This window comes from Mauremys reevesii, linkage group 4 (genome assembly GCF_016161935.1).
Source record: "Mauremys reevesii isolate NIE-2019 linkage group 4, ASM1616193v1, whole genome shotgun sequence".
Classification (NCBI taxonomy): domain Eukaryota; kingdom Metazoa; phylum Chordata; order Testudines; family Geoemydidae; genus Mauremys; species Mauremys reevesii.
In genome coordinates this window covers 117810185-117825102 of record NC_052626.1, presented here as the reverse complement: position 1 = coordinate 117825102, position 14918 = coordinate 117810185, and the positions used below count along the sequence as shown (strand labels likewise).

At 51.0% G+C, this 14918-nt stretch overlaps 2 protein-coding genes across 2 annotated transcripts; one reads left to right on the top strand and one right to left on the bottom strand.

Annotated features, from left to right (window-relative positions):
* Window positions 1-6043: 6043 nt before the first annotated feature.
* TMEM258 (transmembrane protein 258) lies at window positions 6044-9776 on the bottom strand. The gene is made up of 4 exons (XM_039538630.1): window positions 9622-9776; window positions 9104-9213; window positions 6989-7139; window positions 6044-6188 (listed from the first exon to the last, which is right to left on the bottom strand). The coding sequence occupies exons 1-3, from the start codon at window positions 9622-9624 to the stop codon at window positions 7013-7015; spliced, it is 240 nt and encodes a 79-aa protein (XP_039394564.1). The 5' UTR covers window positions 9625-9776; the 3' UTR covers window positions 6044-6188; window positions 6989-7012.
* FEN1 (flap structure-specific endonuclease 1) lies at window positions 9749-12566 on the top strand. Its single transcript, XM_039538629.1, has 2 exons — window positions 9749-9942; window positions 10355-12566. The coding sequence occupies exon 2, from the start codon at window positions 10356-10358 to the stop codon at window positions 11502-11504; it is 1149 nt and encodes a 382-aa protein (XP_039394563.1). The 5' UTR covers window positions 9749-9942; window position 10355; the 3' UTR covers window positions 11505-12566.
* Window positions 12567-14918: the final 2352 nt, after the last annotated feature.

The window sequence follows — 14918 nt, the reverse complement described above, 5'->3', positions numbered from 1 at the left end:
GCTACAAGCACCGAGCCCTCGGCCTGCAGCACCACATGGGCACTGCTTATGAACTAAACCAATTTTGACTGGGCAAAGGTAAGTGATCTTGCCTGAGCCAGGCATAGTGTGGAGGGAGCCACAGCACAAACCTCCAGCCTCACTCCTATAGCCAATACAGCTCCTGATCTGAAGCAGCCCCTGCTATGCCAGACCTGAACCTCTGCCTTCCTTCAGCTCTGCCAGAGAACCTCAGCGCTGGCCAGCAGAGAAATGCCATCAAATGAAGTGTTAGACTACACTTCACTCAGCCAATAACAATCTTTCAGAGGATCTCTTCCCAGGACAAGCATTAATTAGCACAACACTCAGTAGGCAGGTATCCCCACTTCACAGCTGAGGACAGATACTGATATGAAAAGTGGCATTGTGAGAGGGTGTACAAACCCTGCACCAGGCAAGAAGGGATTAAAGAGCAGCTTTGGGCTTAGGCAGCCCCACCTACAAGGCGTATCAATCTCGGAGGACCCTTGAAAAAGGGAGAAGCCTGGAAAGGTGGACAGCCATCACATCTTCAGCTCCCAGAGAGTCGCACAGCAGAGTCAAGCTATATTAGATTATCTGTGAACATAGAGTGGTAAGACAGTAGCTGAAAGATCCTGATAGAGAGGAAGTGGTGTTGCTCATTATTTCTGATCATTTAGTTTTGTTTGAAATTTCAAGAACTTGGACTAGGGTTGACCCAAACGCAGACCCCTAAGAATACAAGCCCCTCAGGAGATACTGGGCCAGTATAGGAAGTAACAGCCCAAGGAAGAAGCAAGAGGTCTGAGAAAACAGACCTTAACCACTTGCTACAAGAGTCCAGAAAAAACTACTGGGCCTTGATCTGAGCCATCACCCTAGTGAGATGTCCTGGGACTTCTCTGTGAAAACCATGGTTTATGCTGAAAGGCGTGGAACCAAACATGACCTGGCCAGAGAGCAGAGGTGCCTGTGCTCGCAGCCTGTATCCCTCCTCGCTCCCCTGCCATGAGAACCCCAGCTTGCTGGTGGCTCACTCCTCACGGCCCCGCTCACAGCCAGGCCCCCCTGCCCGCCTCCTCACCCTGCTGCTGGCGCACCGCTCACCTCCTTACTCCTCTGCCAGAGCCACCCCCACTACTCACCCCACCCCTGCTCACAGCCAGACCCCCACCGCCCTCCTCACCTTGCTGCTGACTCACCGCTTGCCTCCTTACTCCTCTTCCAGCACCTCCCTGCCACCCACGGCTCGTTTCAGCACTCCCCCACTCGCAGCCAGCCCCCCTCACCCTGCTGCTGACTCACCACTTGCCCCTTACTCCCCCGCCAGGCCCCCCAACCTGCTGCTCACCTTATCACTTGCCTCCCCCCCCACACCTTGCTCCTTAAGTGTTATGTGTCCCACCTGTGTCTCCAGAGAGGTGGTGCACACAGGAGCAACGGGGGGAGGGGGAATGATGCTCCCCCCCACAGGAAACAGCGGTGATCTCAGGGAAACTTGTTGTATAAAGCCTGGCCTGGCGCCATAGCAGTTCTCCTTGAGTGAGGGATCCTGAAAGCACCAGCATTTAAAGCAGATGACCCCAGCTGCAGCATCCCTTTCCTAGGCCAACTCACTTCAAAAAATTGATAGCTAAGCTCCAATAACTTAACAGCTACCACCAGACTGGATGCTTTGTAATTGGGCTTCAGACCAAAATAATTAGCTTCTTCATAGCTATGGAAAGAGGCCCTGTCTCAGCACTCACGTTACTCAACCTCTTGGAATTTTTCAACAGAGCCATAAGTATGACCCCAGCTACTCCCTGCAAGCAGGATGGTATGTGGAACTACACTACAGTGGCTCCATTTATTCCTCTAACAGGACACCTGAGTGGTGATGGGTAACAGCTCTTCCAAGCTCCCATCTGCAGAGTCACTCCAGGATCTATCCTGCCTCCCTCCCCTTCACCATCTATAAGGGGCCACAGGCTCTGATGATAGACAACATGCTAAGAGCACACACCTGTATAACTTATTCTTTGGATCCTTGTAAGGATATTGGAAGGATGCTGACAGGAGACCACCACCTGGTTGAAGAGCAGCTGGCTCAAACATGCACGAGACTGAAATGATGCTGACCAGAAGGGGGAAATTACCAGGTTCACTGTCCTCCATTTATCAGCTGGTGCAAAGCTTTGTGGTCCTGAACAAATCACTAAGCCTGGATAATTGGAGAATGTCAGTGTCTCCCAGATGAGAAGCTGGCCAATGATCCATCCATTTGTCACCTCCAGACAGGATTATCAAACTCACTGCCTCTGAGACTGAATACAATGCAGAGAATCCAACCTGCACAGAATGAATATACCCCCCTCTGCAATTACTTCACCAGGGCAGACTTCCATAAGCACATTACCTCTGTGAACCACTCCCTCCTGTGGCTTCCAGTCTGCTTCTATTGCTAGTTCCAAGCTATGGCCTAAAATGATCTGCAACATTTTTAACAGATCACAACCTAACTACCAGGGCCAGCTCCAGTTTTTTTTGCCACCCCAAGCGGCAAAGCGGGGGGAATTGAGCTGCCGCCAAAGAGGAAGAGAGGGAGTGAAGGACCCGCCGCCGAAGACCCGGTCGTGCTGCCCCAACAACGGACAGAGTGCCGCCCCTTTCTATTGGCTGCCCCAGGCACCTGCTTCCTTCGCTGGTGCCTGGAGCCATCCCTGCTAACTATATCAGTACCCTCATCTCTATCCATGACGCCACATCAAGACAGTCCAATCCTCTGAGACAATGTAATTTACAAAACCCAATACAAAATTAGAGGCAGCGATAAAAGGATTCTTGGTTGAGGGAACTGGACTATGGAATGAACTTCCATTGCAAATTAGATCAATTCAGTCATTCTTGGGAGCACTGTGAGAACATCCTCTTCAACAAAGCTGTACTACTATTAGACATTATGATTAAAATACACAGATACAGCAACTCCTCACTTAACGTCGTCCCAGTTAACGTTGTTTTGTTGTTACATCACTGATTGATTAGGGAACGTGCTCGTTTAAAGTTGTGCAATGCTCCCTTATGTTGTTTGGCAGCCACCTGCTTTGTCCTGCTTGCAGAAAGAGCAGCACGTTGGAGCTAGTAATGGGGGCTTGGAACCAGGGTGCACCAGCAGCCCCCCTAAGTTCCCTGTGTGGCAGCCGCCCAACAGGCTATCAGTTGCCAGGCAGCTCAGGAGTCCCTCTCCCCACTGCTGTGTGCTGCTCCTGTGAGCCTCCTGCTTGCTGTGGAGGGGGTGGGGAGAAGAGGTGTGTTGATATCAGGGTGTCCCCCTCCCTCTGCACCCCATCTCCACAGGGCAGCAGGGGGGAGACAGGGCTCAGGATGGAGGGAGCTTGCTGGCAGCAGCTGCTGTCTCAACTTGCTGATCTACTTAAAAAGCATACTTAGAGTGAGGTCAGCGTACTTAAAGGGGCAATGTGCATCTCTCTCTCTCCCCCACATGCACTCCCCAGACACTTTGGAAAGTGGAGGGAGTGGTGCACTCCAGTGGGATAGCGTGGGTTCATCATCATGTTCAGTTTCTGCAGGGAATGTTTGCTGCCTGCCATGCTGTGTCTCCTCCCTCCATTCGTGCTGCCTTGTAGAGTGTGAGGCTACATTAACAATCTGTTAACCCTTGAGGGCTCAGCCGAGTGCTAGTTCTTCATTTAACAGCAAGGCATTCCCTGGGAAATATCCCTCTCTCTTCCACCCCCTGACTCCACCACCTCAGCCAAGCTTCACAATCATCATTGCTGTGTACAGTATTAAATTATTGTTTTCCCTGGAACCTAACCCCCTCCCATTTACATTAACTTTTATGGGAAAATTGGATTCGCTTCACAATGTTTCGCTTAAAGTAGCATTTTTCAGGAACATTAACTATAACATTAAGCGAGGAGTTACTGTATATATATCCCAAGCAGAGCTTCCTACAACCAGGAAAAGAGAAGAGAACAAAATTCCATAAAGTCCAACAGGACATACTACATACATTTAATTTTTCTTCAAAGCACTAAGATACCACAGCGGTGGCCGTTATAGAAAACCCTACGCTTGATAAGAATCAGTGACAGTTTACAGACCACCTCTCTCACAACCAACAAGTACTAGAAGCGAATGTTGTATATCATGAGATTCTCACATTTTGGTCTCTGGACCACACAATCCACAGAGCCGTTCAAAATGGCCCACAGATGGAACACAGAGAACCAAGCAGTGACGAATTAGGGGTTTGGTGAGGGCTAGTGAGAAATCCCAGCTCTCTCACTGGTTACAGTAAACTATCAGAGGGGTAGCCATGTTAGTCTGGATCTGTAAAAGCAGCAAAAAGTCCTGTGGCACATTGTAGACTAACAGACGTATTGGAGCATGAGCTTTCGTGGGCAAATACCCACTTCGTCGGATGCATGTAGTGGAAATTTCCAGGGGCAGGTATATATATGCAAGCAAGAATCAGGCTGGCGATAACGAGGTTAGCTCAATCAGGGAGGATGAGGCCCTCTTCTAGCAGTTGAGGTGTGAACACCAAGGGAGGAGAACCTGCTTTTATAGTTGGCAAGCCTTTCACAGTCTTTGTTTAATCCTGAGATTACAGTAAAGGCTCTCCATCCGTTCCTGTCTATTAATCTACTCCTAAGAGAGATCCTTTCATTGATCATAACCCCTTCACCATGGTCCTCTAAAACTTTTTAGTTCTGCGGACCATAAAGACAGACAGACGTAACTCTAGTGATGGTCCACGGACTACAGATTGAGATCCACTGTGCTGAATTAACACGTCATAAAGTGGGAGGATCGCCACCCTAGTGTCAGTGTCTCACAGATACCACCATCTTTAGTGTTGAGGCACTGATTATCCAGCACCAGCTGAGGTGGAACGGGCACTGTGTGCATATGCCTCATGGACACTTCCCAAAACAACTGCTGTACGCCCAACTCACCAAAGAAGAAAGGAAATGGGGAGGCCAAAAGAAACGTTTTAAAGACACCCTCAAGATAAACATCAAGAGATGTGGAATTGACACCACACATTGGGAGACAGTAACCCAGGATAGGGATAACTGGCAAAGACTTGTCACTTTTCCTTGGTTGCAGAAAAATGCCAGAAAAGAAAAGAGACAACTGTCACACAACAATCTGACTTCCAACATCACCTGCAACATCTGCCGACGAGCCTGTGGCACAAGGATCAGACTTCTCAGTCACCAAAGGACCCATAAAAAATAAAACCTGCAAAAGAGATCATCCTCAACCTCGAGCTGAGTTAACAGCCTATTCCCAACCCTAGGCCACATTCACCTCTGGGGCCCACTGATTTCAGTGGGAGTTACAGAACAAAACCCCTGCTGTAACATGACTGACTTGCACCAGTAATAAATTTGGCCACATAACTGTAGATGAGAGTTTATTTGGGAACATGATTTCCTCATTTCACCAAACTTGTACAATAAAATCAGGTCAGCGCCAGTTTGACTTCACACTTCTCCTGCACTAGCTCCATTGTGATACAGGATCACACAGAGGGAAGAACATTAAGATCAAAACCAGCTATCTACTAGAGAAGGAAGCAGTCTTTTGGAGAGGATGTATCCACTATTAAACTGACACCTGATCTCATATTCTCTCTACAAAAAAACAATTACTTTAAAAACATCTTTTCATGGTACATTTCTACACCTGTGAAAGCCTTTTTTGTTTGAAACAAACCTTTAACATTATGCCTACGCTCCTTGTCAGTGGATGGCAAGTTACACTGCCGCTTTCCTTATAGTTTGCATCTGTAAGAGACAACTGGAAATTAGCCCCATCCTGCACTGCAGAGGGAAGTGGACTCCTTCAGGGCTATACTCAGTTCCTCTCAATATGGCTGCAGTTGGCTGGAGCCTGTGAAAGGGCCATTCTATTTCTGAACACAACAGAGGATCTATCCAGGGGATGCTGATCTCGTGCTGAGATCAGAGCACATCTGAAAGTCAGATAAAGAGCCCCCAAAACACAGAGTAGGACCCCAAAGTTTGCTACATCACAGAACCAGCTTTATTCACGCTTGAGGTGATGTCACTTGGCAGGACACAGAGTCTGCATCTGTGATGGGCCATATCCTTAAAGTACAAAAATAGAAAAAAGATGGAGCTTCTGTGAGGTCTTCCACCTGGAATCTGAAATGACACAGGCAGGAAGTTAGCGTGACAGCCTTCCCCCAAAACCAAGCTCCTGCTGCTACCATAACTGCTTCCCACAGCCATTAGGTGGGAGTGAGACTAGGACTCAGCAAACTCCAAACCCAGCTGCGAAATGGAGGTCAGCTCCTTTATCGGCCCTATTGTCTGACCCAGAAACACACAGGTGAGTGGGATGCTTTACTGAAGCAGTGCCAGAGGGAGCTTGTGTGAAAGCAGGCCATGAGAGACAGAAATTCAATTCCTTAGCCCCGCTCATTCCAGATTCATTTATTTATTCACCGTCTGTCAGAAGACTCTGGGAATCCCAGTTTATAATGCACATGTGAGTAAAATAACTGGTTTGGGATGACGCGTGTGTGCCACTGAGCTGCCTTCATTCAAAACCCCCGTGTACACAATCCATAGAGGGGGAAAGGATAAGCAGCTCCACATCTGCAGAGAAGTGTTGAATAAAGAGCAGAGCTCTGCCTCAGGATAGTTACAGCCCCTGTTAAAGTGCTGGAGAATTAACCAGCAGCAGCGATTCCACATATAGGGGGAAATGGTGGCATAGAAGCATCTATGTCCACTGCCCTGTACCCCAACAGTAATCCCTCCAAGGGACGCTCCTGTCCAGAGCATTCACCAGTTCAGGGTGTGACATTGTCTCCAGGAGATGAGAGATCTACAAATGCTTAACTAGCCATTTTTAAACTAGCATTTATCAGCCTCTGGCAGCTGTGCCTGTAACTGAGGACATGCTGACTAGCTCTACGTTCTGGTCCTACAGGTCTTACCTAGAGTAGGTTCCTGGCTTAGTATCACACATAGATACCGACCCACAACAGCAAGAAGAGAACTCCAAAGCCCATGAAAAGTGAAGCCACCAGGGAGATAAGCAGTTCCTTGTAGATGTCCCGTGTGTACTTAGTGGAAGTCACTTCATAGCTGAAAAGGCTAGTTAAAGCAATAACCAAAGAGACAGATCAGGGGGCTTACAGTACCACACTCTAACTTTGGCCTGACAATGATCAAAAGGGTCTGGCAGGGAGGTAGCCTTCCATAGTAAAAGCTGTTTTATCTGGCACTTCACCAACCAGAAAGCTCTATAAACCGGCATTTCTGATCTTCATTGAAAGTCCAGTTGGCACGGGTCTGAAAGGGGGTTGCGGCACAGGAGGGAGTGTGGAGCACAGGCTCTGGGAAGGAGTTTGGGTGTGGGAGGGGTCTTGGAGCACAGGGTCCCAGGTCCAGGGGCTACTCACCTTGGGTGGCTCCCCACAAGTGGCGACCTGTCCCAGCTGCTTCTAGGCGGAAGCATGGCAGGCAGCTCTGCGCGCTGCCTCCGCCCGCAGGCGTTGCCCCTGCAGCCCCCATTGGCTGCTGTTTCCGGCCAATGGAAACTGTGGAGACAGCACTTGGGGCGGGAACGACATGCAGGGCAGCCTGCCGCATCTCCGCCTAAGAGCAACCAGGATAGGTCACCGCTTGTGGGGAGTCGCCCGAGGTGAGCACCCCCCCCCCAAGATCTGGCACCCCGCATCCCCTCCCATGTCCCAAGTCCCCTCCTGCACCCAAACACTCTCTCAGAGCCCACACCTCGCATCCCCACCCATGCCCCAGCCCCGCACCCCCTCCTGCACCCAAAGTCCCTCCCTCTTAGTTAAACAGCATTTTTCACTTACTGGCACCCCCAACATGCTGGATAAAACAGCTTTTACTGTACCAGGGTAATATTTACTATGCAATCTAAGATTCCTGCAGAGACTGCTTCTATGGCCTGAAGGGCTCCAGCCAGGCAGCCTTTCCCACATCATCCTCAATACCAAGTGCTGTCAAAGAACATTATCAAAAAGCAGGTTATTGTACGTTCACACCAAGCCTGACTCAAACACATCGCCAAGCTGTGGCTCCTTGTTGTTCTTGGCCCTCTTGCCTGCCCTCCTGGCTTCTCTACCAACAGCAAATCATCTCCCCCTCAGTCCAAGTCTAGGTACATCCATTGCTCAACTTTTCAAGCAATTCAGTTCAACCACAGTGTATCCCGGGGGTGGGCAAACTTTTTAGCCAGAGGGCCACATCTGGGTATGGAAATTGTATGGCGGGCCATGAATGCTCACACAATTGGGGGTTGGGGTGCGAGAGGGGTGAGGGCTCCAGCTGGGGGTGCAGGCTCCGGGCTGGGGATGAGGGGTTTGGGATGCAGGTGAGTGCCCTGGGCTGGGAGGGAAGGAGGGGGATCAGGGCTGGGGCAGGGGGTTGGGGTGCAGAGCATCGGGGTGCAGGCTCTGGGTGGTGCGTACCTCAAGCAGCTCTCAGAAACAGCAGCATGTCCTATCTCCAGCTCCTATGCGGAGGCATGGCCAGGCGGCTCTGCATGCTGCCCTGTCTGCAGGCATTGCCCCTGCAGCTCCCATTGGGAGCTGTGGGGGTGGCGCTTGGGGCAGGGGCAATATGTGGAGCCCCCTGGCTGCCTCTATGTGTAGAAGTCAGAGGGGGGAACATGCCACTGCTTCTGGGAGCCACATGGAGCAAGCCCCCTACCCTGCTCCCTAGCTGGAGCAGCAGAGTGGGGCAAACCCCAGACCCCGCTCCCTGGCAGGAGCTTGAGGGCTGGATTAAAATGTCTGGAAGACTGGATGTGGCCCCTGGGCTATAGTTTGCCCACACTGGTGTATCCCCCACCCCAGACTGTTACACCCTCCAAAACTGTGATCTTCTACCCTCTGCTTCCAGCTGACCCATCCCAACTAGGATGTGCCCCTTTTGCTCCCTGAGGCTCCTCAATACTCCTAGCAGAGCCATTCCTACTTTGCTTTAAAGGGCTCTTCCCCCAAGTCCAGCCTCTGCTGGCAGAGGCACCTGAGGGCACCCGGCTACTAATTTCTTGCTGTTCCGTAGTGGATGGATACACGAAGAACCAGGCAGTGAAGAACATGCCAATGGCCAGCAGCACCACGGTGAGGTGCGGGAACACAGCCGGGTTCACCGGGCTGGTGTATCTGCTCATGGCCTCGAGCTCCTGGGAAGAGAGAAAGAGCAGAGCGATGCTCGCACCACAGCGGAAGCTGCACCCCCAGGGCAAGGCCCAGCCCCAGCCCCAGCCAGTCCGGGGGGGGGGGCAGTAACCCCCGGCCTCCCACTCAGGCCGGGACAGAGCCGGTCAGCACGGGGCGGGGCAGGACAGGGGCGCCATGGGGAGGGGGCAACCCCAGGGTCCCAACCCCCTGATTGGGGGAGCGGGGCTCGGGCGCCACGCGGAGGAGGCGGCCCCGGGCGCTGGGGGGGGGGTGAATGTGAAGGTTTCGGTCAGTTTCAGGCCTAGACGCGGAGGAAAAGCCCCGCCCCAGGCTCCCGCGGCCCAGGGCCGGCGGGGGGGGGGTAAAGGGAGCGGAGCAGCGCCCGGGCTCGGGCCGCCCCCGTATCTCACCATCGCGCCGCTCTCCCCTCTACCGGCGGCCACGGAAGGACACGTCTCTTCCGGTCGCCCCCGCTGCCCCGGAAGCCGCGCGGCCGTTCCTTCCGCTTCCGGGGCAGCGGGGTGCGCGCGCGGCCGCCCGGGCGTTGTAGTCTGCGCGCCGGCGCGCCCGCGCTCTTCCCGGCAAGACACGGCGGGAGGAGCTGGGCGAGCGGGACTACGCTTCCCAGCGGGCAGTGCGCGGCACCCGGCGCGCGATTTCAGAACGCGGGAAGCGAGAGTCAGTGGCGGTGTCTGGAGGCCGCGCGCGGGTCAAGTACCCAGCACAGACAGGTAACCCCCCCCCCCCGAGAGCGCGCGCGCCCCGCTGCCCCTCAGCGCGTTTCCCGGGCGGGCTGGGGGCGCTGCGCCGCGGGCGGGGGGCTGGGCGGGCTGCTGGGGGCGCTGCCCCGCGGGCGGGGGGCTGGGCGGGCTGCTGGGGGCGCTGCCCCGCGGGGGCTGGGGGTGTTGGCTGCAGGGAATGGGTGGTGTCTAGGGTGCAGGATATGCTTCATAGGATGCTTCAGAGCTCCCTGGGGTGGATGTGATATCCTGGGGCACTGAGGCCTATGTGGCAGGGTCGTGTGGCCGTTCCCCCCACTTCCTGAAGAGCTCTTCTCCCGTTGAGCTCTGGCTCATGTTGCCTGCGGGGTGCAATGTGCTTTGGGGCCACTCCTGGCCTCATTCTCCTGTTTCTTGCTGCTAGGATGGGAATCCACGGCCTGGCCAAGCTGATCGCAGACGCGGCGCCCGGTGCCATCCGAGAGAATGACATCAAGAGTTATTTTGGCCGGAAGGTGGCCATCGACGCCTCCATGAGCATCTACCAGTTCCTGATTGCCGTGCGGCAGGGAGCTGACATGCTGCAGAATGAGGAAGGGGAGACCACCAGTCACCTGATGGGCATGTTCTACCGAACCATCCGTATGGTGGAGAATGGTATCAAACCGGTCTACGTCTTTGATGGCAAGCCCCCCCAGCTGAAGTCGGGCGAGCTGGCCAAGCGGACTGAGCGCCGGGCCGAGGCAGAGAAGCTGCTCCAGGAGGCCCAAGAGGCAGGGGAAGAGGACAACGTGGAGAAATTCAGCAAGAGGCTAGTCAAGGTGACAAAGCAGCACAATGACGAGTGCAAGAAGCTGCTGACCCTGATGGGCATTCCCTATGTGGAGGCGCCAGGTGAGGCTGAAGCCAGTTGTGCCACCTTAGTGAAAGCTGGCAAAGTCTATGCAGCTGCCACTGAAGACATGGACTGCCTGACCTTTGGCAGCCCCGTGCTGATGCGGCACCTTACGGCCAGTGAGGCCAAGAAGCTCCCTATCCAGGAATTCCACCTGAACCGTGTCCTGCAGGACCTGGACCTAACATGGGAGCAGTTTGTGGACCTGTGCATCCTTCTGGGCTGTGACTACTGTGAGAGCATACGTGGCGTTGGGCCCAAGCGTGCTGTGGAGCTCATCAAGCAGCATAAGACCATTGAAAACATTGTGCAGCACATAGATGCCAAGAAGTACCCCCTGCCTGAGAACTGGCTGCACAAGGAGGCACAGCAGCTCTTCCTGCAGCCTGACGTGGTGGACCCTGAGGCTGTGGAGCTGAAGTGGAATGAGCCGGATGAGGATGGGCTTGTCCTTTTTATGTGTGGGGAGAAGCAGTTCAACGAAGAACGGATCCGCAATGGGATCAAGAGGCTGAGCAAGAGCCGCCAAGGCAGCACTCAGGGCCGTCTGGATGACTTCTTCAAGGTGACTGGCTCCATCACCTCAGTCAAGCGTAAGGAGCCAGAACCCAAGGGCTCAGCCAAGAAGAAAGCAAAGGGCAATAGTGCAGCAGCAGCAAAGTTCAAAAAGGGGAAATAACCAGACCTTCCAGAACTGTGCTAGTTCTCTTCCACTCCCAGATCCTCCAGGGGTTTAAATTGGATAGAAGATCCTGTATTCTTCCTGCACTGCTCTGAATTATACCCTGCAGGGGAGAATGGTACCTGTGCTGCTTCCGCTCCTCCATATAGTGCTTCCCTGTCAGTGAACCGGATGACAGTCTTGTAGTACTGAAGCAGTATAGGCACAATGCTGAGGGAAGAGAGGGACAAAATTAGTGAAAGGGTGGGGGAATTAGGAGGAGTGGGAGATATTGACCAACCAAGGGGTGACGGAGCTGTATTAGCAATCCAGTGACAGTGTTCATCAGCTTCAGACTTACTTTGTCCAAGGCCAGTCTGGGGGTGCTGCAAAGATTGTGCACAGGCAACACCTTGTGTTACTCTCAAGCAGTTCCCTCTGGCTGACTGAAGGAGTGCTGTTGACTAGCCATAATGCAAGCCAAACCCAAATATTGAAAAGGAGGATGTCAGCCAAATGGATCAAGAAATCAGCTCAAAGTAGAGTGTGGAAGAGATGGAGACTGAAGCAGAAAGTGGGGAAAAATGCGTAAAATCCAAATGTTGGGGAGGGAGGTACAGAGCTACAGAAAAAAGGGAATTTCTTACTTTAATGGGGATTCTCTGTGGTCTTCCTTCACTTATCTGTATGTATTAGATTGGTAATTAAGTGATTGATGGAGAGAAAACATAGAAATTTAAAATCCTCTTGAAGTTTTAAACTTTCCCCCTCCTCTATTTATAGAAGTATCTGATCAGGGAGGGGAAGATTCTTCCCCCCACAGGAAGTACTGAAATTTAACCATTTGATGCAGATTATTCCGTTCCAGATCCCAGCCCTGTGTTGGTTTGGTCCCAATATGTAAATGAGGAGGAGCTGTGAAGGAATTGTAACTTCCCAGGTTTAACATTTGTCACTAGATTTTATTTTATTTTTTAAGTTTTGAAGAAAAACATAAATAAACCTAAAAATGGAAAACTGCTCAGTTGTTCATTCGGGTTTGAAATAGCTGCTTCACTGCAGCCCATTCCAAAGAAAAAGTTACTCAAATGGAATAAAGGTTAGAAATCCATAGGAATAATGCAAGGTGAGAAAAACCTTGAACATTATCCCAGCCCTTCTCACAAGCTGCATTCATTTTAGCAGAGATTTCCAGGCTCTGTGGAATGTGAAGGAGCTAGGATTTAGGGAAAGACATTTGGTCTTCCGTTGTGCCATTCTCTGCTTCTCCAAACTGTACAGGGGACCTAATACTATTTGCATTTTTCCATTATAAAAGTGCTGTACAAACATGAATTTGTGCCTCTTGATTTTCCATATCATTACAGTGGGAAAAGAGAGACCAATGAAGTGGTTCAGTCATGAGCAAGAGTGGTCTTGCAGATTCACTGTTGAATTTGGGCATAAGGTGATCTGAAATTTCAATCCTGGCTTGGACAGTAATTTGGTGTGGGCTTTATACAAGTCAATTAAGTTATCTGAGATTCAGTTTTCCTAATTTATAAAATGGGAACAGCGATACCTACCTCACAAGGTGTTTGAGGCTGAATTAATTAGTTATATAAAGCACTTTGAGATCATGGAATGGAAGGCACTATTGGCAGGAGAATATCATGATCACTGACGTGACAGCAGAAAATAGATCTCTTGAAAATTTTTGCTATCTTGCTTGGTTGCTACATTAATCTCTTTCTTCCTCTGCCATCCAGTAGTTGTTGGTCTGGTAGATGACGATGTGTACAGGTGTAGCCTGCATTCATCAATCGGCATGTTCCATACAGTACAATTTTAAGTGAGCAAAATTCCAGCTCATTAAATATAAAATAGCAGTCCATATTGAAGCCACCAGAACAAAGCAAATTTGTGCTTTCTAGGACAAGCTGGAGTTTGAAATGACATTAGACCAATTTTCAAACAGATGAAAGAATGTTGAAGTTGGAAGAGGGAATCATCTCACAAATGCTCTGTCAGGTTATAACCAAATTTTTCTCAAAAAGTCATTTTTCTCTGGTGGACAGGTACATTTACAGAGGATTGATTTAACTTTGTCAAAATGAAAAGGTGGGAGGGGTGTCAGAAGTAGCTTTCTAATGGAAAATCAGCCACCTCATCTCTGCAGGTTGCTGGACCTTCGATGGTGCTGGGACTGACTGACTAGCTTATTGCTTTGTAATGGAAAGCTAACCACCTAACATTCAATGTGTAACAGGTACCTTACTTTAAGCAACTGAGACAAAGGGTACATTTTTCAAGAGCACCTAAGTCCTATTTTCAAAAGTGATTTAGGCACCTAGGAACCTTAGGTCTTGGCTACACTGGCGCTTTACAGCACTGCAACTTTCTCGCTCAGGGGTGTGAAAAAACACACCCCTGAGTGCAGCAAGTTACAGCGCTGTAAAGCGGCTCCCAGCGCTGTAGGCTAATCCCCACGGGGAGGTGGAGTACCTGCAGCGACCACACTCGCACTTCAAAGTGCTGCCACGGGAGCGCTCCCGCAGCAGCACTGTACAGCTGCAAGTGTAGCCATACCCTTAGTCTCGTAACTCAATGGGACTTAAAAGGTTAAGTGCCTGGCTGAGTCACTATTGAAAATTGGACTTAGGGATGTGTTGGGTTTTTGTTTGTTTTTGAAAAATTTACCCAAAGTTTTAAGTAGGGAACATAGAGAAACTAGCCTGCTGAAACTCATTTAGTCCAATCCCCTGCACTCATGGCAGGACTAAGTATCATCTAGAGCAGTGGTCCCCAACCTTTTTTGTCTGGCAGATGACAGACAATGAGCCACGGAGGACCGTGGTGGCGGACGAGCATCTGCCGAAATTCTGCCGACAAGCGGCAACGTCAGTAGGCGTCACTGCTGAAATGCTGCCGACAAGTAGTGTCATCCATTTCGGCGGCGACGCCTCTGGATGACGCAGCTTGTCGGCGGCATTTCAGCTGATGCTCGTCCACCAGCTATTACGCAGGGGCGCTTAGATGCCCCGTCGGGCGCCATGGTGTCCATGGGCACCACGCTGGGGACCCCTGATCTAGAGCATCCCTGATAGGTGTTTGTCTAACCTGCTCTTAAAAATCTCCAACAATGGAGATTCCACCACCTTCATAAGCAATTTATTCCAATGCTTAACTAACCCGACAGGAAGTTTTTCCTGATGTCCAACCTAAACTGCTTTTGCTGCAATTTAATCCTGTTGCTTCTTGCCCTATCCTCAGAGGTTAAGGAGAACAATTTTTCTTTCTCCTCGTGAAAACCTTTTATGTACTTGAAAACTGTTATCGTCCCCTCTCAGTCTTCTCTTCTCCAGACTAAACAAACCCATTTTTATTCAATCTTCCCTTATAGGCCATGTGTTTCTAGATCTTTAATATTTTTTAAAAGCAGCAAAGAATCCT

Bases quoted from the DNA above. Each gene is read 5' to 3' on its own strand.
- TMEM258 (XM_039538630.1), bottom strand. The intron at 7,140-9,103 runs GTATCCATCCAC...TAGCCTTTTCAG, and splicing joins TTCACTGCCTGGTTCTTCGT to CTATGAAGTGACTTCCACTA.
- FEN1 (XM_039538629.1), top strand. From the start codon at position 10,356: ATGGGAATCCACGGCCTGGCCAAGCTGATCGCAGACGCGGCGCCCGGT.